Source organism: Rhipicephalus microplus, chromosome 7, assembly GCF_043290135.1.
Source record: "Rhipicephalus microplus isolate Deutch F79 chromosome 7, USDA_Rmic, whole genome shotgun sequence".
Taxonomy (NCBI): Eukaryota; Metazoa; Arthropoda; class Arachnida; order Ixodida; family Ixodidae; genus Rhipicephalus; species Rhipicephalus microplus.
This window is the reverse complement of record NC_134706.1, coordinates 2,889,633-2,916,580: the sequence shown is the minus strand read 5'-3', so window position 1 is coordinate 2,916,580 and position 26,948 is coordinate 2,889,633. Positions and strand designations below refer to the sequence as shown.

Genomic DNA, 26,948 nt, shown 5'->3' with positions numbered 1-26,948 from the left:
AAATGTGAAGAACTGTTAGTACTTCACCACATCTGTCACACAATGGTGGATCGCCACCTGATAAAAGATATGAGTGTGTCGTGTATGTGTGTCCTATCCTCAGCCTCGTTAATGTTACCTGTGTATGACGTGATTTTGATACTGGTAGCCAATGGCCAAGGTGTGGCTTGATAACGTGTAGTTTGTTTTGTATGTGTGTATCCCACTTGCTCTGCCAGTAGTCCCTGAGCTTTCGTTTGAGAGACGGCTTAAGATCAAGGGCCGGGATTGATGTGGGTGTAGTGGCGGTGCTTTCGTGGACGGATGCAGCAAGCTGATCCGCCATCACGTTGCCTTGAATCTCACGGTGCCCTGGCACCCAGCACACTACAACATGTTGGTTGAGTGTATAGAGTGTGCATAAAATGGAGTAAAGTGAGACGAGAACAGGGTTTTTTTGTTTTTTAAGACTGTGCAGAGCCGTTACCACACTGAGGGAGTCTGTATAAATTACTGCTTTTTGTATTTGATATTGTTTGATGTGTTTAGCTGCCACAAGTATCGCGTAAGCTTCCGCTGTGAAGATACTTGTGCCTGGATGTAGAGGGCCAGCATCCGAAAAGGAAGGGCCAACAGCAGCGTAGGACACAGAGGAGTTGGACTTAGAGGCATCTGTAAAAAACTCAGGACGTGTGTATTTGTGTTGAAGTTCCAGGAAGTATGTTTGGATATGGGCAATAGGCGCATGTTTTGTAACTTCTAGGAACGACACATCGCAGTCTATAATCTGCCACTGCCACGGTGGCGGGTATGCTACAGGAGCCATTAGACTGTGTTCAAGTGACACTCCAGTTTCTTCAGCTAGACCCTTCAGGCGTACTGAGAAGGGCTGCCTCATCGAAGGCCTGTTTTGGAACAGAATGGAGCTCGACAGATCATTAATAGTAGAGTATGAGGGGTGCTTCTTGTCTGCTTTCACCTTCAGGAAATATACAAAGGACATGTAAGTTCTCTGCAGATGAAGCGACCACTCATTTGACTCAACATAAAGGCTTTCTACGGGACTGGTGCGAAAAGCACCCGTAGAAAGGCGGATGCCCAAATGGTGCACGGGGTCCAGCATCTTCAAAGCACTTTGAGTTGCAGACTGATAAACAACGGCCCCATAATCTAAGCGGGTGCGAATGAGGCTTCTATACAGGCTGATGAGACATTGCCTGTCACTACCCCACGTAGTACGTGACAACACTTTTATAACATTCATGGCTTTTAAACATTTTGTTTTTAGATACTTGATGTGCGGTACGAAGGTCAACTTGTTGTTCAAGATTAAGCCTAGGAATTTATGCTCCGCATTGACAGACAGACGTTGACCGTTCAGTTCAATGTCAGGTTCCGAATGCATGCCTCTCTTTCGAGAGAACAAGACACAGGTGCTTTTTTGTGGGTTAAGTCGAAATCCGTTTTCATCTGCCCATTTGGAGACCTTGTTTAAACCCAGCTGAACCTGCCGCTCACACATTGCCAAGTTGCATGACTTGAAGCCAAGCTGAACGTCATCGACATATGTACAATAAAACATATTACGGGGGATGGACAAGTGCAAGGAATTCATTTTGATAATAAAAAGTGTGCAACTAAGTACACCACCTTGTGGCACGCCTGTTCCCTGGACAAATGTTCGGGAGAGAACACTGCCCACACGGACATGGAATGTTCGGTTTGACAGGTAACTTTCAATTATGTGAAACATTCTTCCGCGCACACCAAGGTGGGACAGGTCTCTTAGAATTCCAAAACGCCATGTTGTATCATAAGCCTTTTCGATATCGAGGAACACAGAGAGAAAATATTGTTTATGGACGAAGGCGTCTCTGATCTGTGCCTCAATACGAACAAGGTGGTCTGTGGTGGATCTACTTTCTCGAAACCCGCACTGAAATGGGTCGAGCAAATTGTTTGTTTCTAAGTAGAGGAGTAAGCGGCAATTAATCATTTTTTCAAATAGCTTACAGAGGCAGCTTGTTAACGCTATAGGTCTGTAACTTGATACAGTAGAGGGATCCTTTCCCTGCTTCAAAATTGGAATTATAACAGCCTCCTTCCAGGAGGAGGGGATCACACCTGAAAACCATATGCGATTATAAAGAGAGAGGAGGGTTTCTTTAGTTTCGGAGGGTAGTTCCTTCAGCATCGCGTACATTACGTTGTCAGAACCTGGGGTAGATGTATTACAGCAGTTGAGTGCTGTTCGCAGTTCTGCTAAGCAGAATGGTGCATTATATGCCTCATTTCTTGGGGATTTTCTTTCTAACTTTTGTTTTTCTATTCGTGCCTTGTAATTCTGGAAGGATTCGGAGTAGTGTGAGGAGCTCGATATGTGTTCGAAATGTGTGCCAAGAAAGTTGGCTTGATCCTCCAAGCTTTCCCCGAGGCTATTTACTAGTGGAAGAGAATACATTTGTTGGCCCTTAATTTTCTTTACCTTATTCCACACTTTTCCCTCATCTGTGTACGAGTTGATACTCGATATAAACTTTGTCCAGCTCTCTCGTCTAGCTTGTCGACGCGTTCTCCGTGCCTGCGATTTGACCCGCTTGAAATTTTCCAGGTTTTCTGCTGTAGGGGAATCGCGAAGCAACGCCCATGCTTTGTTCTGAGTGGTCCGTGCTTTCCTGCATGCGTCGTTCCACCATGGGACTCGCCGTTTAGAAGACATGCCACTCGTTTTGGCAATACATTTAGATGCGGCATCAAGTATAAAAGCTGTAAAATACGTGACAGCGTCATCTATGGTCAGGGCAGACAGCTCAGTCCATGTCATGTGTGTAAGAGTTCTATACCCTTCCCAATCAGCTGACTCAATCTTCCATCGAGGAACCTGCGGGGGTAGTTGATCTTTGTTCGGCGCACTCAGGATGATTGGGAAGTGGTCACTCCCATAAGGGTTTTTAAGAACGTTCCATTTAAAAACAGGTAAAAGGGACGGTGATGAAATGCTAAGATCTATGGAGGAGTATGTGTTGCTTGCAAGGCTAAAATACGTAGGCTCCTTCATATTTAAAAGACATAAACTAGAAGAGAAAAGGAGCTGCTCAATGAGACGTCCTCGCGCATCACAGTGAGCATCGCCCCACAGGACATTGTGTGCATTAAAATCACCTAGAACCAGAAATGGCTCTGGGAGTTCATCTATTAGTGATTCCAGATCACGTCTGTGTAGCTGTTGATGTGGTGGTATGTACACAGAACATATGGTAATGAGTTTGTTAAAAAGTACAGCTCGAATGGCCACTGCCTCCAGGGCGGTTTGGAGCTTCAAATGCTGGCATGCTATACTACGATCGACTATAATGGCTACACCGCCAGATGGTACGACAGGATCCTCCCGGTCTTTTCGGAAAATAATATATTGTCGTAGGAAGTCCTTGTGCTTAGGAGTTAAGTGCGTTTCTTGCACACATAGCACTTTCGCGTTAAACTTACACAGAAGTTCTTGGACGTCATCTAAATTTCTAAGTATTCCCCTTACGTTCCACTGTATGATTTTGTCCATAGTGGAAAAAAAAAGGGAAAAAGTGCTGTGTGCAAAGAAGACGGGGATTAACTCATTTTACAGGGCCTTTGTCAGGCCCTGTAATCGGCGTTCTGTCCTTTTTGGGGCGGTCGAGCGAAGCTCGCCGCTCCTTCGGCGCTTCCTGCGCCGTTTGGCTTGAACTGGTGTCCATAGCCTCTTGCGAGGCACTGGACACCCGCTCTAAAGAGCGATCTGTGCGTCGCTTAGACTTCGCCTCGATCGACGAAGTCTTTGTCCCCACCGAGCTGGGGGTTGATGGAGCCCCCTTGGCCTCGTGATTGCCCTGGCTGCTGCCAGAGCTTGTAGAGGTCACTGGTGTGGACAGGCTGAAAGTGGGCAGGGCAGCGCTGGCTGCTCCCGCCGCAGGGGCGTGTGGCATTGGCCTCGGCACGCTAGGCGTGGTCCGGGCAACTGCCAAGGGCCTTTGTGGTGCCGCCCCTCGTTGCACCACTTCGGCAAAAGGTGTTTTTAGTGCTAATGATAACGAGACTCGTTGTCTTGCTTCCCTGAATGTGATATTTTCCTTAACTTTTATAGTTATTATTTCTTTTTCTCTTTTCCAGGCTGGGCACGCTCTGGAGTATGCGGGGTGGCTACCTTCGCAGTTTGCACAGAGGATCTCGTCATGACTACATTCATCAGCACTGTGGCCGGTTGTGCCACACTTAGCACACATCAGCTGTCCTCGGCAGCTCTGGGATGCATGACCAAATCGCTGGCATTTAAAACAACGCCTCGGGTTTGGAATGAAGGGTCGGACATGGAGTTTTACATAGCCAGTTTCGAGAGTCTCGGGTAAAGTGGTTGAGTTGAAGGTGAGTATCAAGTGCTTTGTTGCTATTTCATTATTGTTACGTCTGATTTTGATGCGCTGGACTTGTATTACACCTTGATCCTTCCATCCATCAAAGAGCTCTTCTTCACTCAGTGTCATCAAATCTTCGTCCGATACCACGCCCTTCACTGTATTCATGGTACGGTGTGCACTCACAGAGACAGGGATGTTACCAAAGGCCACGAGGTGCGAGAGTTTATTGTACTGTTCCTTGTCTTTTAATTCGAGAAGCAGATCTCCACTTGCCATCTTCGTGGCCTTATAACCGGTTCCAATGGTCTCTCTCAAGCACTTGGCCACAAGGAAGGGTGAGATTGCTCTAGCTTTTGTAGATGATTGTTCGCAGTGGAGGACATGGTATTTTGGAAAAGTTTCTCTGTTTTTGGGCCAAAGTAGGAATGTTGCATCCGTGCGTACCCTTTTCGAAGCACGATCAGTTAAAGAGGGGGTCGGGGATCCCATGAGAAAGTGTGTATTTTTCGGTAACGGCGCCTACCACCCACCACGGAGTCCAACGAGGGGACGTGGCAGAGCATGTGGGCATGTCTGCGCAACGCCAGCAGTACGCAGTTACTATAACCCAATATGGTTTACCCTAGTTTGGATAGCCACACAAGGTTAACCCTTGCCGCCAGGAAAAATTGGAAGTAAAATGAAGTGAGGAGAAGACAGGAAAGATGTAAAGTGAGAACAAAAGACGAAGATATAGGGAGAGAGAGATAGGAAAAGGCGACTGCCGATTTCCCCTGGGTGGGTCAGCCCAGAGGTGCCGTCTACGTGAAGCCGGGGCCAAAGGGGTGTGTTGCCTCTGCCGGGGGGCCTTAAAGGTCCAATCACCCAGCGTCGGCTCAACCCCCAGGATCCCCTTTTCCCCGGACACGGCAAAGCCACGCACGGCTAGGCGTGGGAGGGAGTAGAAACTCCCCCGTTAGCTCGGGTCCGTGGTGTCGCTACACACCAAACGCCTACTTGCGCAGGCGCCCCTGCGGGGTTCTTTTACAACAGATTTTTTTCTACTGAGGACATCTAATGTTCAATACTTTCGAAATCAAACATCGGCATAATTTCGGGACGGCAGCAGTGTGCCGTGAATATCGACGTACCGGTTTAAGAACGAAGGCCGCCGATCTGCGGTCTGTTAATGGTCAGTTATGCCTAGCTAAGAGATACATGGCAACAGAGACATTCGACATTCGTAAAACCTCCGAGCAGGGGGGGGGGGGGGGGAAGGTTACCGATTTTTTTTTAATTTGTAGCTGTAATAGATTTGCCTCTAATGACAAGCATATTCATGATTTGCCACCAAATGTCAAATCGACACAATGAATTATTTTCCCCCATTTTTGGCACCAGAAGAAAACAAAAAAAAACATCACAAAAACAATAGAAAGAGAGGGGGGGGGGGGTCCCAAATACAATTGCAAACATTGATGTTGCAGTATCATAATGGCTTGGAGTGGCCGTACACACGAGGGTAGGGTTTCCCACTAAGGTAAGAGTCTCGAAGGGGGAGCGCAAATGGTCCTGAAATTTCGCGTCATCAAAACTACCAGCAAAAAAGTCAGTTTCTCTGCAAAGGCGAAGCAATGAATGCGATAGCAATAACTTGGAATGTAACGCTGAGAACGGCAAGCAGATGGAGACCTGCATAGTTTTAAGAGAAGATATTGTGGAATCAAATTTTATAAAAGGGAAGGACGCTATGTGATTTTTCAAGAAATCATTTTTTTTTATTCCCCCATTGAGAGTATATTCGTTTTTTACTTGTTATTTTCTTCAGCTATAACAGACGTATTCAATGTTTACGTAAAAGTCTGTTGTAATAATAATTGGATTTTACATACCTTTTTACAACAGACCAAAATCCTCTTCACTTAGAAGGTCTGTTGTAATGAGGTTATACTGTATCGACACCCTCAGAAACCACCCCACATAGACCTTCCTATTTCCCTTATGTCACCACACTGCGGTTAACACAAGTTATGATGATGTCATAGCCGCCATTTTTCTTTTGCCGCCTATGCTCCAGAAGAATACTACTCGATGGCTACTTGCGAACCAGTGGCTGTGGCGCACACATTTAAGGCTTTGTGTTTAGCAACACTGCTCTCACGTTTACCGTTTGAAACAACTATGCGGAAGTGCGTCACAGTTCTGTCTGCTGACAATGTTGAGACTTTGGTAAAGAATTTAGGCAAGACCAAAGGCAAATAAGAATTTCTGTAAGAGTGAAAAACCAATGTTTGAGAACATCTAAAAGATCATCATTATACACGACAGTGTTCTACTTACACAAAAATTAAGGTAAATGAACAACACCATAAGGGTCGTGAGAGGGACATTTTGAAATTATTCCAATGACGTCAAAGGGTCTGACTACAATCAACCGCTAGCAATCAAACCAGTTGCAATGAAAAAGAACTTTCCATGCATTACAACACACAATAAAATGCTGCTTCTCCGTTTGTGTTTGATTCATGAATGGCAATACCACAGGGAATAGCAAAATTGTTTCAAAAGTTCTGTTTTTGCCTGGTTAGGCTGGATAGGTGGTGCTATCTACCAGGGCTCACTTCAACCAGGCAAGCACCAAATTTTTATTGCAAGAACATTGTGCATTCTACTTCTGTTGCAAACGCGTTTTAATAATTTAATAATGAACAAGTTACTTTTTAAATATTTTTTGTCTCTCCCTCAATAACGCAAAGCAAACATGAATTTGTCTACGACTGTTGTTGCACAAAGCATCACAAGATGTCGACGCTATCGTCCAGTAACCCTGCATTCCTAGAACTTTTTACGCGTGTCAGAGGCTGCACAGTAAAGGCGGGCAACGTTGGGCAAGGAAAGTGCTACGCCAGAGAAGCCCACTTTCAGGCTGGTGCTTTGAAAAGTGCTAACACCATGTGGACTACTAAAATGTGGTTGTATTTCAAAATAAATACTTGCTTGACACAAAGGTAGCACTATAAGGTTTCTGTATCACTATATCAGCCATCGACATCAACTTAATATTTGCCTTTAGTGTCCCTTCATACGCAATACTGTAAAAAGTTTATCAACCTGTGAATGTACAGGCAAGGCGAGGCTCTCGATCATCTGTGCTGCTCGTGCACGGAGCAACTTCTTCCTCAGAAGTTCGAACAAACCCGGGCTCACTGCATATTTTATTAATTTATAGGCAAAATTTATGTATGCAACTTTTCATCTGTAAGCCGCAGCAACAACAGTGATCAAAATAGGAGACCTGACATCATTCAATGAGGTCCCCAAGAAGCATCACATAGGGCGCCCCACCGATTTCTCGATTTTGTTATTTTATCACTTATGAATGCACTGTTCTCGCCAGGAATGGTGAATGGGTGATTACACCAGTCAAATCAGACAATCTAGTTATATTTAAAGGGACACTAAAGCGAATATCAAGCTGATGTTGATTGCTGAAATAGTGGTCCAGGAAGGTCGCAGTGCTACTTCTGCGCCAAGCAATCCCCCACCAGAAAGTGGTTCGTCCCATGTCACTGTTGCCGTGCACAATGTTACCCGGCTTTGCACAGCCGTCGACACTACTAGCAACAGAGCGAAATTAGTGGGAGCACAGCAGCAACAATGGCCATTTAACAATTTACAGCCATGTCGGAGGCCATGGTTATACTTGCTTGGTACAACTGGGCGCCGCTAGATGGCACCACCTATCCAGCCTAACCAGGTGAAAACGCAATATTGTGAACTACTCGCGCCATTCCCTGCAGCATACCTACCAAGTTCAAGGATTCTGAATCCACGAGATTTCCGCAATGGGGGGGGGGGGGGGGGGATGAGTGAGTCTAGAAGCATCCACACAACTAGCGGAACTTATTTCCTGTGATGACGTTTATTCGAGCCGAGAAGTCGCAACGAGGTCGCAACGGAAAGTGGGCGTACGGCAAGTCTGGCAAAGACGGCACAAACTCTCGCGCAAGCAGAGCACGGGCTTTTCGTTGTCTTCCGAAGGCGCATACGCGTTGGTGCGTATGCTCCACTACAATACCCCCGGGGTGAAGGGTAGCCATCCTGGCGACTCAGGGAGTAGGCACAATGAGGGGGTCGTAGTAGTAGGGCTTGAGACGGTCGACGTGTACGGTCTCGCGTCCTCGACGGCGCAAATCTGGTGATTGTGTTAATGGCTCGATGACGTAATTCACCGGGTAGGTCGCGTCAATGACACGGTACGGACCATGGTACCGGGCCAGAAGTTTAGAAGACAGGCCAGGAACGTGCGGGGGCACCCAAAGCCACACAAGGGAGCCAGCACGAAATGTAGGAGCTATGCGGTGAGCGTCGTCGTGTCGAGTCTTTTGTAGACCTTGAGCCTCACTTGTCAGAGACCGAGCCAACTGACGGCAGTCTTCAGCGTATCTGGCGACTTCTGAAAGCGGGGAGCACTCAGATGCATCAGGGCGGTACGGTAGTATTGTGTCGAGTGGGTGGGAAGGTTCGCGGCCGTACAATAGAAAGAACGGGGAAAAACCGGTAGTCGCTTGCGTCGCGGTGTTATAAGCGAAGGTAACAAAGGGCAATACAGCGTCCCAGTTAGTGTGGTCGGAGGAGGTGTACATCCTCAGCATGTGGCCAAGTGTGCAGTTGAACCGCTCAGTAAGACTATTTGTCTGTGGATGGTATGCGGTAGATTTCCGGTGGATAATGTTGCATTCAGCGAGGATAGCTTGGATGACCTCCGACAGGAACACTCGACCCCTATCACTGAGTAATTCCTGCGGAGCACCATGGCGTAGAATGAAGCTGCGGAGAATGAAGAGTGCAACTTCGTGGGCGGTCGCTGCCGGTAGAGCTGCAGTCTCAGCGTAGCGTGTCAGATGATCGACTCCGACAATAATCCACCGGTTTCCAGAGCTTTACTCGATTCTACCGCGCCCTCGATTGTAACGCGCACCCGATTTCCACCGCGAAAAAAAAAAAAAACGTAAGACATCGATTGCAACGCGCACCCATTTTTCTCGCTGGCCCGCACGATCACACCACTCAAAAAAACGACTCCTTTCGGGAGCGTCTTCCATTTAAATATGAGGTACGGGCGAAGATTGTGCCCATCTGACGTGTAACAGAGCATTGCCGTCACTGTAGTTTTACCGTGGACCGATGTCAGCACGCGAACTTGCTTCGCCCCCTTCTTCTCGACGGTTGTGGTGCCAGGCATGTCGAAGTAAAGAGGCGTCTGATCGGCATTCCCGATTTGCCCAAGCAGGTAGCCGTTGTTGCGCCGCAAGTTTAGGACGAGCCTCTGAAAACTGTAAAGCTTTTCATCGTACTCTTCCGCAAAACTTTTCGCATATGCATGTTCCCCTTCGGAGGGAAAAGCCTTTCCTCTTCATAAAGTTAGTTAGCCATCACCTGCTCGCTTTAAACTGGCTCCGCATTAGACCTTTTTCTAAGACTAATTGCATAGCCCACACTTCGAGCAGTTCTGTCGTCACGGGCCGCTGTGCCGCTCGCTGCTCAAGCACATACTCGCCGAGCAGCTCTGTAATTTGCGGAAACCGACCCTGCTGTGGTCCACTGAAGCCTTTGCGTGAAGCTTTGCTGTCGACAATCTTCTGCTTTTGTTTCCGCCGGTCCCGCACGCATGTTTCGGGAACTCCGAACGACCGCGATGCGGCCCTATTTCCGCCCGTTTCTGCACACGCGATGACTTTTCTTTTTAAAGCGGCATCGTGGTGCACTCGAGTTTTTGGAGTCGGCCCTTCCACGCCGTCGATGCTAATGCACTACTAGATGACGAACTCCTCGGCACACGTACGAAGTGCCGCACATGGGAAACACATAGGCAGAAATGGCCGACGCGCCATGCCGACGCACGTAGGGGGTGGCCATTTTGGATTTGCCGATGGCAATAGATTGACCGTAATTTTTTTGTTCGTACTCGATTCTAACGCGCATGCGATTTATGAACTCGCTTAACCGGAAAAAAGGTGCGCGTTAGATTCGAGTAATTACGGTACTATATGGGAGGGGGCCATAGAGGTCTATACCCACGCGGTCGAATGGGCGAGCCGGGCACGGGGGCGGCTGTAACATGCCAGTAAGGTGCCGCGGAGGTGTCTTGTTCTGTTGGCAAGTGGTGCAAGACTGAACGTATTTCTGCACAAAGCGATACATTCCTCGCCAGTAATAGCGTTGGCGCAGCCTTTCGTAGGTTTTCAGGACACCTGCGTGAGCACTTTGGTGATCTGCATGGAAATTCATGCAGATGTCAGAGCGCATATGAGTTGGGACAGCAAGGAGCCACTTCCGACCACCAGGCATGTAGTTGCGGCGGTACAGAATGTTGTCACGTAAGCAAAAGTGGGCTGCTTGCCGGCGTAGCGCTCTCGTGGAAGGGACAGAAGACGGATCGGTAAGGTAGTCGACTAACAAGGCAAGGTATGGGTCTTTACGCTGCTCCGAAAGCATGTCAGTGGTGTCGAGTGGTGACAAGGTGGTAAAAGGGGGTGACAGAGAAGCCACATCTGGTGTTAATGGCGATCGGGAAAGTGCATCGGCGTCCGCATGCTTGCGACCGGAACGATATACGACACGGATGTCGTATTCCTGCAATCGAAGTGCCCAACGCCCCAGACGTCCGGACGGGTCTTTCAAGGTGGACAGCCAACATAGAGCGTGGTGGTCTGTGACCACGTCGAAAGGACGGCCGTAAAGGTACGGGCGAAACTTCGTAAGCGCACAGATTATGGCCAAACACTCCTCCTCTGTCACGGAGTAATTCGTATTCGGTTTGGGTGCCTTTCCGTTGTGCCAAAACTGCGCCAAGACCAACGCCGCTTGCATCAGTGTGAACTTCTGTGGCAGCAGTGGGGTCGTAGTGCCGAAGAATAGGTGGCGAGGTCAGCAGGCGGCGCAGCTGGTGAAATGCGTCGTCACATGCAGGTGACCATGCAGATATACCTTTGCTGTTGGAAAGCAGACTAGTCAGAGGTGCAATGATGGACGCGAAGTTGCGCACGAAGCGACGAAAGTAAGAGCAAAGTAAGAGCATACAGCTGTCCTGTATGGTGGAGGTGCAGTACCCAGCACCTCCACCAAATGTGATGACGTTTATTCGAGCCAAGAAGTCGCAACAAGGTCGCAACGGAAAGTGGGCGTACGGCAAGTCTGGCAAAGGCGGCACAAACTCTCGCGCAAGCAGAGCACGGGCTTTTCGTTGTCTTCCGAAGGCGCATACGCGTTGGTGCGTATGCTCCACTACATCCGTCAAAACAACTCACTCACGTATGTCTTTCTGGGACACAGGTGAATAGACGAGACGGCGCAGCTGGCTGCCACAAAAGCGCGGGTCAAAGCTTTGCTCACTAATCGATTCTTTTGACAGGAACGCCAAAACGCGTCCTTTTTTTTACGTATTTACTGCCTTTAATCTAATGCTGTGTTAGCCGCGTGCCCTCGGAGCTCGTAGATAGCTATCGTGTCATTGTGGCTGGGGTTTTGTCCGCAGAGTGTGCGGAAAGCAGCATTGCCTTGACTGACTGAGTGGCTCAATGCGCGCACACTTTTGGCGTTCTGCCAGTTACATCGTCGCCATACATGATTGTGTCAAGAACGACCGTGGTTTCGTATCTGCCGCAGTTTTGCATCACTGAGATTCTACTGTACGTTTAGATGAAGGACTCTCAAATTCATTTAAAATAAAACAGGGTTGGTTCGAAAAGCGTGGAGCGGATTGAGCTGCTTTTTTGTCAATTCGGCCAGATCACGCACAGAAATATGAATTTCCGGAAGATTCTCATGACAACCGTACAAACGGAAGAATTAGTTGAAATTCGGGAGTATCCCTGCCAATCCGGGAGATTTGGCAGGTGTGCCGTAGTAACAGCAGGCGTTTTTTTTTTGATCGAACAGAAATGGAGAAGCGGCATTCTATTATATCACTTGATGCACAGAAGGTTCCTTTTTTATGGCAGCTAGTTTGATTACTAATGATTAATTGTTGTGGGACACTCTCATGCCATCGGGATAATTTCCAAGATACCCCACTCATGTGGCCCATCGTGTGGTACATTTATTAGCCTAATTTTTCGGGAAAGTAAGGCACTGCTATTCATAACATGGCTGTTTTAGATGCATACATTGTGCTTTCACTCTGACATAAATTGTTATTTACCTTTAGTGTCTTTTTAATATTTCCCTTTAGTGTCCCCTTTCAAGTGCTGTTCTCCCCATGTGGCAAGCTCTTAGCAGTTGAGTTAAAGCAAAGGCCTCAAAACTTTTTCTATGCTCCTCACCAATTTGCCTCAAGACAGTGATACACGAACAGCAATCTGATGCGCGTGCAAGATGTGTCTGCTGCACGAGGTGTCACAGTAGGGAGGAATGCCTGAGCATCATAAAACAGGCTGGACTCAGTCAGAAGGTCTCACCAGTAGATGCTGGCTGTGTTAGCACCACGACGCAGCTCATTCACCAGGTTCCCCGAGGCAGTGTCGAAGACTCTGATGAGCGTACCCTGCAAAGCAATCAGGTATGCACAAAAGTCACATAAATGCTGCATAAAAAGAACAGCTAAGTACGCTGCATGTGCGATAGCTCTTCGACCACTTAGTGCATCATGAACTTCAAAGAAGGGGGTGACAGTGCACACGACTCAAACACACACACAAAAAGACACGGATGAACGCATGGACAAACACGCAGGTGCCAGTGTTCATCCGTGTGTACCACCCTCTTCTTGCATAGATGTTTAGGAGTATTCACTGGTACCCCGTCTTTGAAGTTCATAATACACTGCATTCTTGTTCATGTTATTCCACCAAAGTATTTACATAATTACGCTCACAAGGAAGGATCTGCACAAATTGGTTCATGATAAAATGCTGAAATTAAACTAGAGCTTTGAGAATAGAAAAATTCTATGTGGGAAATGAATTCCAATATTGAAGAGTTAGTATGAATCAAATAGAATATTCCTTGAGTGTTCGTCGAATATTTCTACCGGGAAGATTTTTCGAGTACAGTAGACTCGCGATAATTCAAATTCTTATAATTTATACTTTCAGGTAATTCAACAAAATTCAATTTTTTGGTTGGCCCTTTATTCTTTCAATGTATTTAAAAGTCTCTTAATTCAAACTCTATCATTAGGTTAATTCATACTCAGTGAAGACACCGAGGTCTTCTGATTTGGAGCAATTTTCGGAGCAGCGATATTTTCATTTTGGAGCACTTTAAAGCAGCAAAAGTTTCCATTTTGGAGCAATCTGGAGCAGCTAACTTCAAATCCTGGAGGGGAAGCAAGTTTGATTGATTGATTGATTGATTGATTGATATGTGGGGCTTAATGCACCAAAGCCACCACATGATAATGAGAGACACCGTAGTAGAGGGCTCCGGAAATTTTGACCACCTGGGGTTCTTTAACGTGCACCCAAATTTGAGCACACGGGCCTACAGCCTTTTCGCCGCCATCGAAAATGCAGCCGCCCCAGCTGGGAATCGATCCCGCGACCTGCGGGTCAGCAGCCGAGCACCTTAGCCACTAGACCACCGTGGCGGCGCAGGAGAAGCAAGTTGCGTTTACATTAAAGGGGAAGAAAAACTATTCTGATGCTCTTGTGAAGAGCTAGGAATATTTTGATTCATTGTAAATTTTATAGAACCGATCATCTTAGAAGCACTCCCTATTTCAGTTGATGATGCGAGAATAATGGCGTCATGCTGTTGAGCATTCTGGAAAAACTTGTTCAGTGATTCTTTCCATTCCAAATAAACATAATACTGGTTGAATAAAATTGTACTTCATTAAATAATATAAATACACCTATGTGGCTATCAGCAGATATGGTAGACAAATGCTGTGATATACAATGCTAGAGACTCGCACAGTCCCTAGTGCATTTTTCTAAGCAAGAATAAAAAAAAGGTTCTTTTTCTTCACAACTAATTAGACTGCTGGGCGTAATATGACATCATTCAGCTAGTTTCAGAAAGCCAACCTCTTACGACACTCATCTCTGTGCTGAAACTACACAACTCCACAAACTTCAATTTACTTTTGCAGCAATAGTTTATGTGGCTAAGGCGTTGTGTCTATGCTCTAAAAACTCCCTACCATGTCCTCTAGAAAGCAGTGCATAAAAAAATCTAACTGGGTACCTTATGCATATCTCTAAGATAACTCGAAGGCAAGGTTCATTTAGTTTTCAATGGGATAGCAATTGTATGAACATTCGCGACTGGTTTTTGACGTTGCAAGGGGTTTAGGCAAAAATTTAAAAATTAGGAGGCTTGCACCTTGGTCTCAAAGATGGGGTGGGGGCAGGCAAAAGGTCATTTTGCGCTATATATGCCATGACAAAAACAGATCTAAAGAAGGAAGCACATTCCCGATGTGCCCCCCCTCCCCGGCTACGCCACTAGCCGTCATGTTATGTGTAATGTCCCAATCGATAACATCCCCCAGTGCATCGTATTCTACACGCGGGTGAAAGCGCGCAAATGATGGCGACGAACGCGGCTAAAGCAGAGATAAGAACCAACCTGTCTCCTTTGCACTGAGGCCGGTTGTGGTAACATCACCTCACGTGCTAAGCCTACCGTCGATTATTAGTCAAGCAGAGAGGAACGTGCCGCTCGTGTAAAATAAACATGGGGGGAGGGGGGGTAAATTAAGCATCGCAATAAATTTGTTGAGTGTGCACAGTCTGTTGTTTACAGAGTTCCCTTGTCATGTGGTCTTGTTTATGTGGGAACAACCGAAAGATGCATCAATGAAAGGCTAAAGGAGCACCACAATAAAGTGCAGAAGGGTACTGATGGTCACTTGGCGATCCCCTGTAAGGAGTGCGGTTGTGTGCCTTATATTGATAACACGTGCGTGCTGTATCGAGACAGAGACTTGTTAACCCGTTTGATAGTAGAAGCGGCTGAAATGACACGCAATGATTTTGATTGTGTTAGTGCACCCTCTATCTCGCTCACGCGGAAAGAACTATGTTTTTTGGATGGGGTGATAGACAATAACGGATAGCGATGTACGGGACTGGCACGTGTGTTTTTTGTTGTCTACCATTTTTATCTTTTTTATTCACTTTTCTCTTTTTCTCTTTTCTTCCCCTTTATATACTCTGACGTTTGTAATAAACGTTTAGTTGAAGTTAAGCGCTTGTGTTGTGTGTTCTTTGTTATAGTGGCTGCGCTTCATAGCAAGATGGATCCTTACCAACTGGCCCGATACAATTGTTTATTGGGTATTATAAACTTCGACGTTAAGGGCGTGATCGCTGGCGCACGTACTATTTACGGCTGGTGAACCCTTCTACCTTATACTCTATACGCAAACAGACTGTGTGAAAAGTGCTTCACTTTCTAGAGCGGCACTGACCTTTGATCGCACGGCCATTTCGTCGCGCCATTTCGGAGGTCCATTCGTACGTGCCATTCATGCTGGACAGAGTCACACTGGCCTAGAGCAGCGGAGCGTGTGCCTGTCCACACTGTTGTTGGCCGCGGCTTCTATCTCACGCTAGCTACAAGCTACCGTTGATGCTTACATTACAGCACAAGGGTCTAAAATGCAGTATGACCATGTTTGGTAGTATTATGGTGTCTCTCTTTACATATTTCTGAAGAAAATGTCAGCTAGAGCGGTCGGCTGGGCGCTCTAAACAAATCTGATTCGATCTGTACGGGCATCAGCGTGCAAGAGATGTTTCAGGGGTCATCCAAGTCGCGGATATCGAACACTGCGCATCTGATTCCATCTGTACGGGCATCGGCGTGCAAGAGATATTTCGGAAGTCTCTAGTCACCCAAGTCCCAGATATCGAACATTGCGCGTCTGATTCCATCTGTACAAGCATCATCGGCATGCAAGAGATGTTTTGGGGGCCTCTAGTCACCCAAGTCACGTATATCGAACATTGCGCAGGCAGCAAGTTTTTTCGAGTGCGCGTACCTTCGAAATTGCAGCCCTGCCGCTAGCGCTTCTCACGGATGATGTCAAGCCTTATTATTTGGTATAACAATATAATTTATTGGTATCAGATTCATTGCTAAGAATATGAGTGAAACTAACAAATTGTATCTTTGAGATCTGATATTGCCGATATCGCGTAACTAAAAAAAACGCTGGCTAAAGGGACAATGATCATTCCAGTTTTCGTGCTGTCCATTATTTATACGCAAAGCAGACGTTAGTAGCAAAGAAAGTTCATGGGCAGTCTCATTATGCCTCGAGATAGCGCGCGCCAGCTACCTCCGCTGATGCAGCAGCCTCCCCTCCCTTCAAAACAAAGTAATAAATGCAATACCATGATGTTCATTTTTTTTTCAACGGTCAGCCATTGACCCTGGAAAGTGAGAGGCGGACGTGTAACAAAGCGTAGCCGCTTCACAGTGAGCTTTCCGACGCCAGAGCCGCCAGCGATGGCCTCACTACAACTATGCGTATTAAAACCGTATTGCGGCTGCTCCGACCAGGAGGTAGGTTTTTATAAATGAGATAATATTTAAAAAGAAAGTACACATAGTTTTGAATTCGGACCCTAGCAACCTCGAGTTCGAAAAGGCAGGGCCTTTAAGGGCTTTAACTGCCACAGCGATTATAAACGTGGATGTAAGCGCTGGTGGAAGGAATTACGAAACAGCTGTCCTGTATGATGATCCATGGATAAAGTATATTATAGGATCGGTGTCAATGGGTTCCCACAATTTATGTGTTCTTCTGCGGACGCGAAGCACAGAAAATGAAATTGCGATGTCCAGACAGACGTCATAGACATTCTGGCGGCACATGTGCAGTTATTAGTGGAAATTGCTTTATTACATGCTGTGCAACTCTTCAAACGAGCTATCAGCAGCATTCCTAGAACAGACGACGTCCACCGATGAATCGCCACCACAGTTTCACGCTACCGTTCTGACTATACGTCAGGAGCCCCTGCAGAGAGCGCGTTTCCCCGTTAACGGACTAGCACAACAGAGTTGCGTCGGCACCAAAAATAGCACCGAGGATTTTAGAATGCATGCACGACCGCTGTTTATTTAGCACAATAAAATAGGTACGCGATTGTGACTTTGGTGGCCCCAAGAAGAAAGTGCCCGTGTATTGACATGCTGGCATGACTATTGCTGGTGATAGACCATCCCAAATCCGACTTTAGCACGGTTCGGCGCAATTTCCGTTGATATTATCAGGACGGCGCAAGTAAATCTGATTTGGCACACTTTGGCGCAGTTGGCACAAAAGTGGGATCACTGCATACTTTTTGCCAGTCTATACCAGAAAATATCTGCTGCTTTCCCATTTTATGCTTATGCTGCTTTCCAATTTATGAGCTTATGTAATCCTAACAGTCTAAAAATGAAACGTAAGCCTCTGAAGCCTTCAAATAAAAAGGCTTTGCAAGTAAACAAATGTTTGAAAGGAAGCACACGCATGGTAAACCGTGATGCTTCTCAGATGGTATAGAGAGCTTTGTGCTGAAGGCAGATATAGCAATGAAGCAGTTGGCAATTCACGATATCCTTAAAAAGTCTGATACGCAGTAAATGGCCAATAAACTTGTTGAATTTACACCTTTGCTTTCTGCTCACTGCATGCAGTTAGGACTTAAAAACACTTAAATTTTTGAATCTGATAACATTAATGCCTAATCGTAACATGCGGTGTCACTTCACCAAGAGTAATCTATCTAAGAACTTCTGATAATTCAAACTTCTTGATAATTCAAATAAAATTCAGAGGTCCATTCGAGTTTGAATTAAGGAGAGTTGACTATACTTCAAAGTGAAATGACAGGAAAAAAATAAGTTGGATAAGATTCCTAAGCATTACCAACACATTGCTAATGCTTTCCGATAACTATTAAAGGGCCCTGCAACACTTTTTGAGCATTATCAGAAAATACTGCCTATCCGTAGTCAAGGCTGCCGAGAGTACACATGCCAAATATTATAGCACCACAAGCGGCCTGGAATTAAAAATAAATTCTCAAAGTCAGCAAGAAATACTTTCTCTTCTCTCAACAAATGATGCTACAGCCTTGAAAATCTCTGCGTCACACGCCAAGCATCAGCCATTGACTGATCTGAGCATGGAATGCTCGGTTGTTACTACAGTTGAACCCCGCTACAATGAAAGCCGCTTCAACGAAATTTCCGCTCCTACGAAGTATTTCTTATGCCCCGTCAGCTTGCCATAGAAGTCAATGCATCAGAGTTTTTGCTACAATGAAACATTTTTTGGGCTTGTGTTCACTTCAACGAAACTTTTACTTAGCAGCGCTTGGATTGAAAATTCGTTCGATGGTTGTAAGTCAGCGCATCGCCAACTGTGCAACTTTTTGTACGTTGACGACGCTTTGTTTCACCGAAAATGTGCGGCCATTGCAAGCCGCACCGCCTGTAAACAAAGTTATGGAGAGTGCCGCTGATTGGTGGCGATGACGATGCGGCTACCTTGCGATGCGTCGCTGTCCCGCTTTGCCGAGCCGGAGCCACAGCCAGGACGCATCCATGCCAGATCATGTGATCATCTGTGACCGAAGCTGCCGAGGCGATCATCGTGCTTCATCTGTGCTTGTGTGCTCACGTGTGTAGGACTCTGCGCCATCATGGCAGCAAAGCGCAAGTTTCTTACCCTTGAGGTAAAGGTGCGAATCATCAGCGAAGCTTCAACAGGCAGAAAAAAAACATTGCTGCGAAGTTCGGCATCTCCAACAGCACGCTGTCCACAACTTCAAAGGCGAAGGACGCGATAACCAGTGCTATTTCTGCAGGGACGTCCACAAAGCGCAAGAAGTTGACACCGTCGGCGCACGAGGATCTCGAAAAGGCACTGTCCACTTGGTTACTTGATATGCGCGCCAAGAAGATGCCAATCAGCGGAAGTGTGTTACAGCGAAAAGCACTGAATTTTGCTTGCATTCTAAGCATTTAGGACTTTGTTGCAAGCACAGGTTGGCCGACATTTCAAGGCCCGGCATGACATCGTGGGGAAAGTGTTGTGCGGCGAATCTGCGGCTTCAGACGCCAATGGTGCAGAGACTTGGGCGTCATCTTCTTTGCCGGACGTAATGAAAGATTATGCTTCGTCCGACATTTATAATGCGGACGAGACAGGACTCTTTTATGAACTGCTTCCGAAAAAGACTCTGCATTGAAGGGCCAAGCATGCAGCGGAGGGAAACACGGCAAGAAAAACGTGCGACTCTGCTTTTCTGCACTAACATGAATGGTTCAGATAAACGCTGCCCGCTTGTCATCGGCAAGAGCTTGAGGCCTCGATGCTTTAAAGGCAGCAGAATCTTGCCAATAAAGTACCGTATTTACTCGATTCTACCGCGCCCTCGATTGTAACGCGCACCCGATTTCCACCGCGAAAAAAAAAAAAAAACGCAAGACATCAATTGCAACGCGCACCCATTTTTCTCGCTGGCCCGCACAATCACACCACTCGAAAAAACGACTCCTTTCGGGAGCGTCTTCCATTTAAATATGAGGTATGGGCGAAGCTTGTGCCCATCTGACGTGTAACAGAGCATTGTCGTCACTGTAGTTTTACCGTGGACCGATGTCAGCACGCGAACTTGCTTCGCCTCCTTCTTCTCGACGGTTGTGGTGCCAGGCATGTCGAAGTAAAGAGGCGTCTGATCGGCATTCCCGATTTGCCCAAGCAGGTAGCCGTTGTTGCGCCGCAAGTTTAGGACGAACCTCTGAAAACTGTGAAGCTTTTCATCGTACTCCTCCGCAAAACTTTTCGCATATGCATGTTCCCCTTCGGAGAGAAAAGCCTTTCCTCTTCATAAAGTTAGTTAGCCAGCACCTGCTCGCTTTAAACTGGCTCCGCATTAGACCTTTTTCTAAGACTAATTGCATAGCCCGCACTTGGAGCAGTTCTGTCGTCACGGGCCGCTGTGCCGCTCGCTGCTCAAGCACATGCTCGCCGAGCAGCTCTTTAATTTGCGGAAACCGACCCTGCTGTGGTCCACTGAAGCCTTTGCGTGAAGCTTTGCTGTCGACAATCTTCTGCTTTTGTTTCCGCCGGTCCCGCATGCACGTTTCGGGAACTCCGAACGACCGCGATGCGGCCCGATTTCCGTCCGTCTCTGCACACGCGATGACTTTTCTTTTAAAAGCGGCATCGTGGTGCACTCGAGTTTTTGGAGTCGGCCCTTCCACGCCGTCCATGCTAATGCACTACTGGATGACGAACTCCTCAGCACACGTACGAAGTGCCGCACATGGGAAACACATAGGCAAAAATGGCTGACGCGCCATGCCGACGCACGTAGGGGGCGGCCATTTTGGACTTGCCGATGGCAATAGATTGACCGTAATTTTTTTGTTCGTACTCGATTCTAACGCGCATGCGATTTATGAACTCGATTAACCGGAAAAAAGGTGCGCGTTAGATTCGAGTAATTACGGTATGTGGCAAACAGAAAATCGTGGATGACACAGGCCATCTTCTGTGATTGGATAAAGGGGTTTGACCGCGACATGAAGGCCCAATACCGCAAGGTGTGCTTGCTAATTGATAACTGCTCAGCTCATAACGTTGACAACGTTGAGCTGGGCAATGTGGACGTGCGATTTTCCCCACCCAACTGCACGACTTTGATTCAGCCATTAGATCAGGGCATAATTGGCAGCGTTAAAAGGGCTCATTGGCAGCGGCTGATTCAGCGACTGTTGCTGAATATTGACACAGGGCACCAGATGAAACAGTTAGGGATAAGAGTCAATGGAGAATACCTTAGTAACCTGCGCTTCGCCGATGACATTGCATTGCTGAGTAACTCGGGGGACGAATTGCAACTCATGATTATGGAGTTAGACAAGGAGAGCAGAAAAGTGGGTCTTAAAATTAATCTGCAGAAAACGAAAGTAATGTACAACAACCTCGGCAAAGAGCAGCGCTTCGAGATAGGTAATAGTGCACTTGAAGTTGTAAAAGACTATGTCTACTTAGGGCAGGTAATAACCGCAGAGCCGAACCACGAGATTGAAGTAACTAGAAGAATAAGAATGGGGTGGAGCACATTCGGCAAGCACTCTCAAATTATGACAGGTAGATTGCCACTATCCCTCAAGAGGAAGGTATATAACAGCTGTATCTTGCCTGTACTTAGCTACGGAGCAGAAACCTGGAGACTTACAAAGAGGGTTCAGCTTAAATTGAGGACGACGCAGCGAGCAATGGAAAGAAAAATGGTAGGTGTAACCTTAAGAGACAAGAAGAGAGCAGAGTGGATTAGGGAACAAACGGGGGTTAAGGATATCATAGCTGAAATCAAGAAGAAGAAATGGACATGGGCAGGGCATGTAGCGCGTAGACAGGATAACCGCTGGTCATTAAGGGTAACTGACTGGATTCCCAGAGAAGGGAAGCGGGTTAGGGGGAGGCAGAAGGTTAGGTGGGCAGATGAGATTAAGAAGTTTGCGGGTATAAATTGGAAGCAGCAAGCACAGGACCGGGTTAACTGGCGGAACATGGGAGAGGCCTTTGTCCTGCAGTGGACGTAGTCAGGCTGATGATGATGATGACCAGATGAAAGTGGATTTATTCATGGCCTTACAAATGGCTGCCGCGTTGTGGACAGCGACCCGGCGAAGCATAATATAAAACTGTTTCACTCACACCAGCTTTAAGCCTGACACTAAAGTAACGGCCAACTCGTCAGTTCAACTCGACGAAGACGACGGTTGTGGCAGAGTGGATCCACCCTTCAGAAAAGCAACTGCGGCCTGGGCAGCCCTTCGGGACACCGAAAATATACCAGAGGATGCGAGCATGGATCAGTTCTTCGCCGTTGATGCGGACGTTATTGCTCATAAGGGGCTAACTGACGAGGCAACTATTGATGAATTTTGCCATGACGACGCGTCATCAGACGATTAGTGTGACGCTCAAGATGCTTCGGCGCCGCCTCCTCCCTTGAATGTAATGAACGCATTTGATGTGATTCGCAATTTCTTTGGCGTCCATGATAACGACGTCGCGATGCAGCAGATCACCAACAGCGAACATCGCTCCACGGCGCTGATGTCGTAAGGAAGACGGCAGACGAAGCTGACAGACTTCTTTCCCAAATAAATTATGTTTGTGACGCTTCTAGTCAAATGCGACAGTGTTCTGGGGGAGATTTCACCACAACAAAATTTCTGTATCAATGAAATTTTTTGTGCGTCCCTTCAGTTTCATTATAGCGAGGTTCGACTGTAGGGCCGTTGCAGAAGGCCGCGACTTGTCCATGTCGCGGTCTTCCGAAGAGCTATGCAACTCGAGGGGAAAAAAGAAAGTGGTCAACGTAACATGCTATGCGTGATGTATTTTCCCCTGTGCCACCACAAGAAGTGGGGTTAAAAACCCTGCCCGTTGACTATGCACATTTGGAGGGTGTGCACGAAAATGCCCTTCACAAATTTCCCAGCAGACCTCCACTGCTGGGCTGTACAAATCTGACTAACCTCCCTGTCTTTCTGCTTAACCTTTCCTCCTTACCCTGTGCCACCCCTCCCGGCTTACCGTATTTACTCGATTCTACCGCGCCCTCGATTGTAACGCGCACCCGATTTCCACCGCGAAAAAAAAACAAAAAAACGTAAGACATCGATTGCAACGCGCACCCATTTTTCTCGCTGGCCTGCACGATCACACCACTCGAAAAACGACTCCTTTCGGGAGCGTCTTCCATTTAAATATGAGGTACGGGCGAAGCTTGTGCCCATCTGACGTGTAACAGAGCATTGCCGTCACTGTAGTTTTACCGTGGACCGATGTCAGCACGCGAACTTGCTTCGCCCCGTTCTTCTCGACGGTTGGGGTGCCAGGCATGTCGAAGTAAAGAGGCGTCTGACCAGCATTCCCGATTTGCCCAAGCAGGTAGCTGTTGTTGCGCCGCAAGTTTAGGACGAACCTCTGAAAACTGTGAAGCTTTTCATCGTACTCCACTGCAAAACTTTTCGCATATGCATGTTCCCCTTCGGAGGGAAAAGCCTTTCCTCTTCATAAAGTTAGTTAGCCAGCACCTGCTCGCTTTAAACTGGCTCCGCATTGGACCTTTTTCTAAGACTAATTGCATAGCCCGCACTTGGAGCAGTTCTGTCGTCACGGGCCGCTGTGCCGCTCGCTGCTCAGGCACATACTCGCCGAGCAGCTCTTCATTTGCGGAAACCGACCTTGCTGTGGTCCACTGAAGCCTTTGCGTGAAGCTTTGCTGTCGACAATCTTCGGCTTTTGTTTCCGCCGGTCCCGCATGCACGTTTCGGGAACTCCGAACGACCGCGATGCGGCCCGATTTCCGTCAGTTTCTGCACACGCGATGACTTTTCTTTTAAAAGCGGCATCGTGGTGCACTCGAGTTTTTGGAGTCAGCCCTTCCACGCCGTCGATGCTAATGCACTACTAGATGACAAACTCCTCAGCACACGTACGAAGTGCCGCACATGGGAAACACATAGGCAGAAATGGCCGACGCGCCATGCCGACGCACGTAGGGGGCGGCCATTTTGGATTTGCCGATGGCAATAGATTGACCGTAATTTTTTTGTTCGTACTCGATTCTAACGCGCATGCGACTTATGAACTCGCTTAACCGGAAAAAAGGTGCGCGTTAGATTCGAGTAATTACGGTAGCTTCCAGTACTTTGGTCAGGTCAAGAAAAGAAGGAATGTAAAGGCAGCATGTGACCAATCTTTGTAACTCCGCTCGTACTGGACGAATTCTGAGAATTCTCGTGGAGGTGATTTCGTCAGGCAATAATCTCTTTCAACGAATCTATTTCGTGCCTACTTTAAAAAAGATTGCGGGGCTCCTTTAGGTCAATGACGCCTGATGCTGTCAAGTAACGTCAAGTACAAGAGGTATGTCGTTGTAGGCTGGAAAAACTGATGCTAATCTCAGATGTTTCAGCAATTTCAAATAAATAGCTTGTGGTAGCCAGCCAAATCTGCAGGCAACCTGAACTGCACAATCCATTCTAGTCCTGGCCAGTATTCGTAATACCAAGCCTTCCTTTGATGAAAGAAGATCATTTACTGTTACGCTCTAAATTATGCATTGCAATTATGTCCTATGTGTATCACTACGTATATGCATATCAGAGACAAGTGCACAAGGCCTCAACGTCCAGAAGCACTAAAGAGCTTGATAAATTTTGGAATGAAATCATCATGACTGGTGACGTGACTACTATTGAAACTAATATTCACATAAACTCAGTCACTTGGCCAATAAGGAGTCAGACTGTGTTTCAAAGCCCTTAAAAGGGTAATGAACAACTCCCTGTGCTTGAAGTGCATTTCCATGAATGTATTCATGACGAGTTGTTGGAGCTCTGGGTATTTCGTGGCTGAGCAGATATTGTAAACTGAATGGCACAAAGTGACATAATGTGATAATGTCTACGTTAAAATCGCCAACTAAAATGAACGGTTTGTACATTCAGGTGTTTTACATTGCTTTGTTGCAATTATGATTAGTCAACTAACGCCCACAACAAATGTTTTCGAATGCAATTATGAATTTGAGTTGCAGCCCAAACAACAGGGCCAAGAAACCTCCCAGATGGCCAATGAGCACGCCGATATCGCCGACCGCATCGCTGGCAAGAAAGTGAAACTACGTGCGAGTGTTCTCACAGGCCATCTGCAGTTTGTGCTGTACTGTACTAATTAGTTCGGGTGTTTCAAAATTTCAATAATCGTGCCTTTGTCGAGCATCTACAAGCATGTATATACAGCTGGCGAAACGTCCCGGTACGACACAGGCCATGTTGAATGTGTGCAGCCAATGCCGTCAATGGAGATCGCATCACTGTCGCGGCTCTTCTCTTGCAAGCAGGTGGACTTGTGAACCCGCCACACAATGTCCCCATGGTGATCGAGTGCAACACACCACTTTTGCAGCTCACACACATTAATAAGCAGTGATGAGAACCAGTTCATATAAATATCAATTCACACCTTTTCAGAGGCTGTTGCCAAGAGCGTTCCACTTAGGTTGAGCGCAATGCAGCTCAGAGATGCCTCGTGTGCTTCGATGTCAAGCGGAGACTTTTCGGTTTGGCCAAGGTCCACGATTTGAACGTGGCCAGTGTGTCGCCCGGGGAACGCCAGTAAGCTGTTGTTGCTGTTTGGGCACAGCACGCACAGACCTGCAATTGAGGGCAAGTATGTATGGGCAGCAATCACAGATGTGGTGTACAATCCAAAGGTCAAAGCAATTAAAACCAATCAGGAAGTCCTGAGGGGCTAGTTGATGAAGCCTAGTAAATCACTGGGAACAGCGTGCAACTAGAGAAAAGACAACACTAGGCTTGCCCGAATAATGAATTTGAGGTTCGAAGCAAATTCGAAGTAAATAGTGATCTTGGTCAAATAATTTCTAATCGAACTCAAATAGTATATATATCACATATCATAAAGAAAAAAGGGCATATTTGTCAAGACCAAACTAATCTGCACAATATTTCTGAAAAATTGAAATAAGGCCTGTGTATTTGCCCTTTTTTTTTTCATCATAGAAAGCGGAAACAACTTTGAATAGTTGAAGGACTTTACTTTTAGTATAATGAAAGTGATAGCCTGTAAAATATATCACTTTTTAACATTTGCTAAACTTGGAGAATATAAGTGGGCATAACAAGCTTCAAACTTTAAAAAAAAATCAATCAATGTGAGGGTAATATCACTATTCAACATTGAAATGGGGCTTTGCGACAGCGCAGATTTCCCCTTAATACATGTTTTCACGGTTTAGCATCACTTCACTGCAGTGAAACCACTTTTACAAAAAGTTGCGTGCAAACTAGTATACACCTGGATATGTGCTTTCAGGCTTAGCACCGCTTTACTGCAGTGAAACCACCTTTACATAGTGTCACATGCAAGTTAATATGCACCTATTTGTTCGTTTCAAATAATTTGAAATTTAGCAAATTTAAATTATTCAATGTGAATTCAAATAATGCATAATACATCCGAATATTCAAAGCATTCAAATATTCGCACAAGCCTAGACAACACGGAAGAAGACACAGAAGACAGATTGAGTCCTTTTAGTAATTGCACAATGATTTATATCGTTTAGAACTGTGACCAAGTTGAGGCACACTCCAGACAAACGATTGCTCTGTCCAGCTGGGCAAGCAACACAAAACTGTTTGGCTGCAAGCATGCTTACCTTTGTCATTGGGGCAGGTCTCAAAGACATGCAGCTGCTGTGGATTCTGGGTGAAGGTGTACACCTTGATCACAGACTCCAGTGCAACCACAATTCTGAAAGAAATTGATACAATAATATGATCATTGTCAAGGTTTTACATCTCAAAAGCACAATATCGATATCACCATAGCAGAAGGCACAGAAAATTGCGACCCTCTGAGGTTGTTTAATCAGCGTCTAAACCATTTAGCGCTATGCCTATGTCGAAACGCACAGCCACATTCGGGATCTTACTGAAAGAAAATGATAGCAAGCCCAATGCAAGCCAATTTCAGCTCAAGAGGCTTGTTTGCTTGTTGATTTATTTACTCACAGACTCCCTAAGGTTTGTCGCTCA

General features: G+C 46.5%; 1 protein-coding gene across 1 annotated transcript in view; it reads right to left on the bottom strand.

Annotated features, from left to right (window-relative positions):
• LOC119180187 (WD repeat domain phosphoinositide-interacting protein 3) overlaps window positions 1-26,948 on the bottom strand; it is a 47,680-nt gene that overhangs the window by 12,780 nt on the left and 7,952 nt on the right. The window contains exons 5-7 of the mRNA XM_037431329.2: window positions 26,570-26,664; window positions 25,351-25,541; window positions 12,803-12,888 (exon numbers count right to left, since the gene is read on the bottom strand). Coding sequence (XP_037287226.1) covers window positions 12,803-12,888; window positions 25,351-25,541; window positions 26,570-26,664 — 372 coding nt within the window. The remainder of the gene's footprint in view (window positions 1-12,802; window positions 12,889-25,350; window positions 25,542-26,569; window positions 26,665-26,948) is intronic.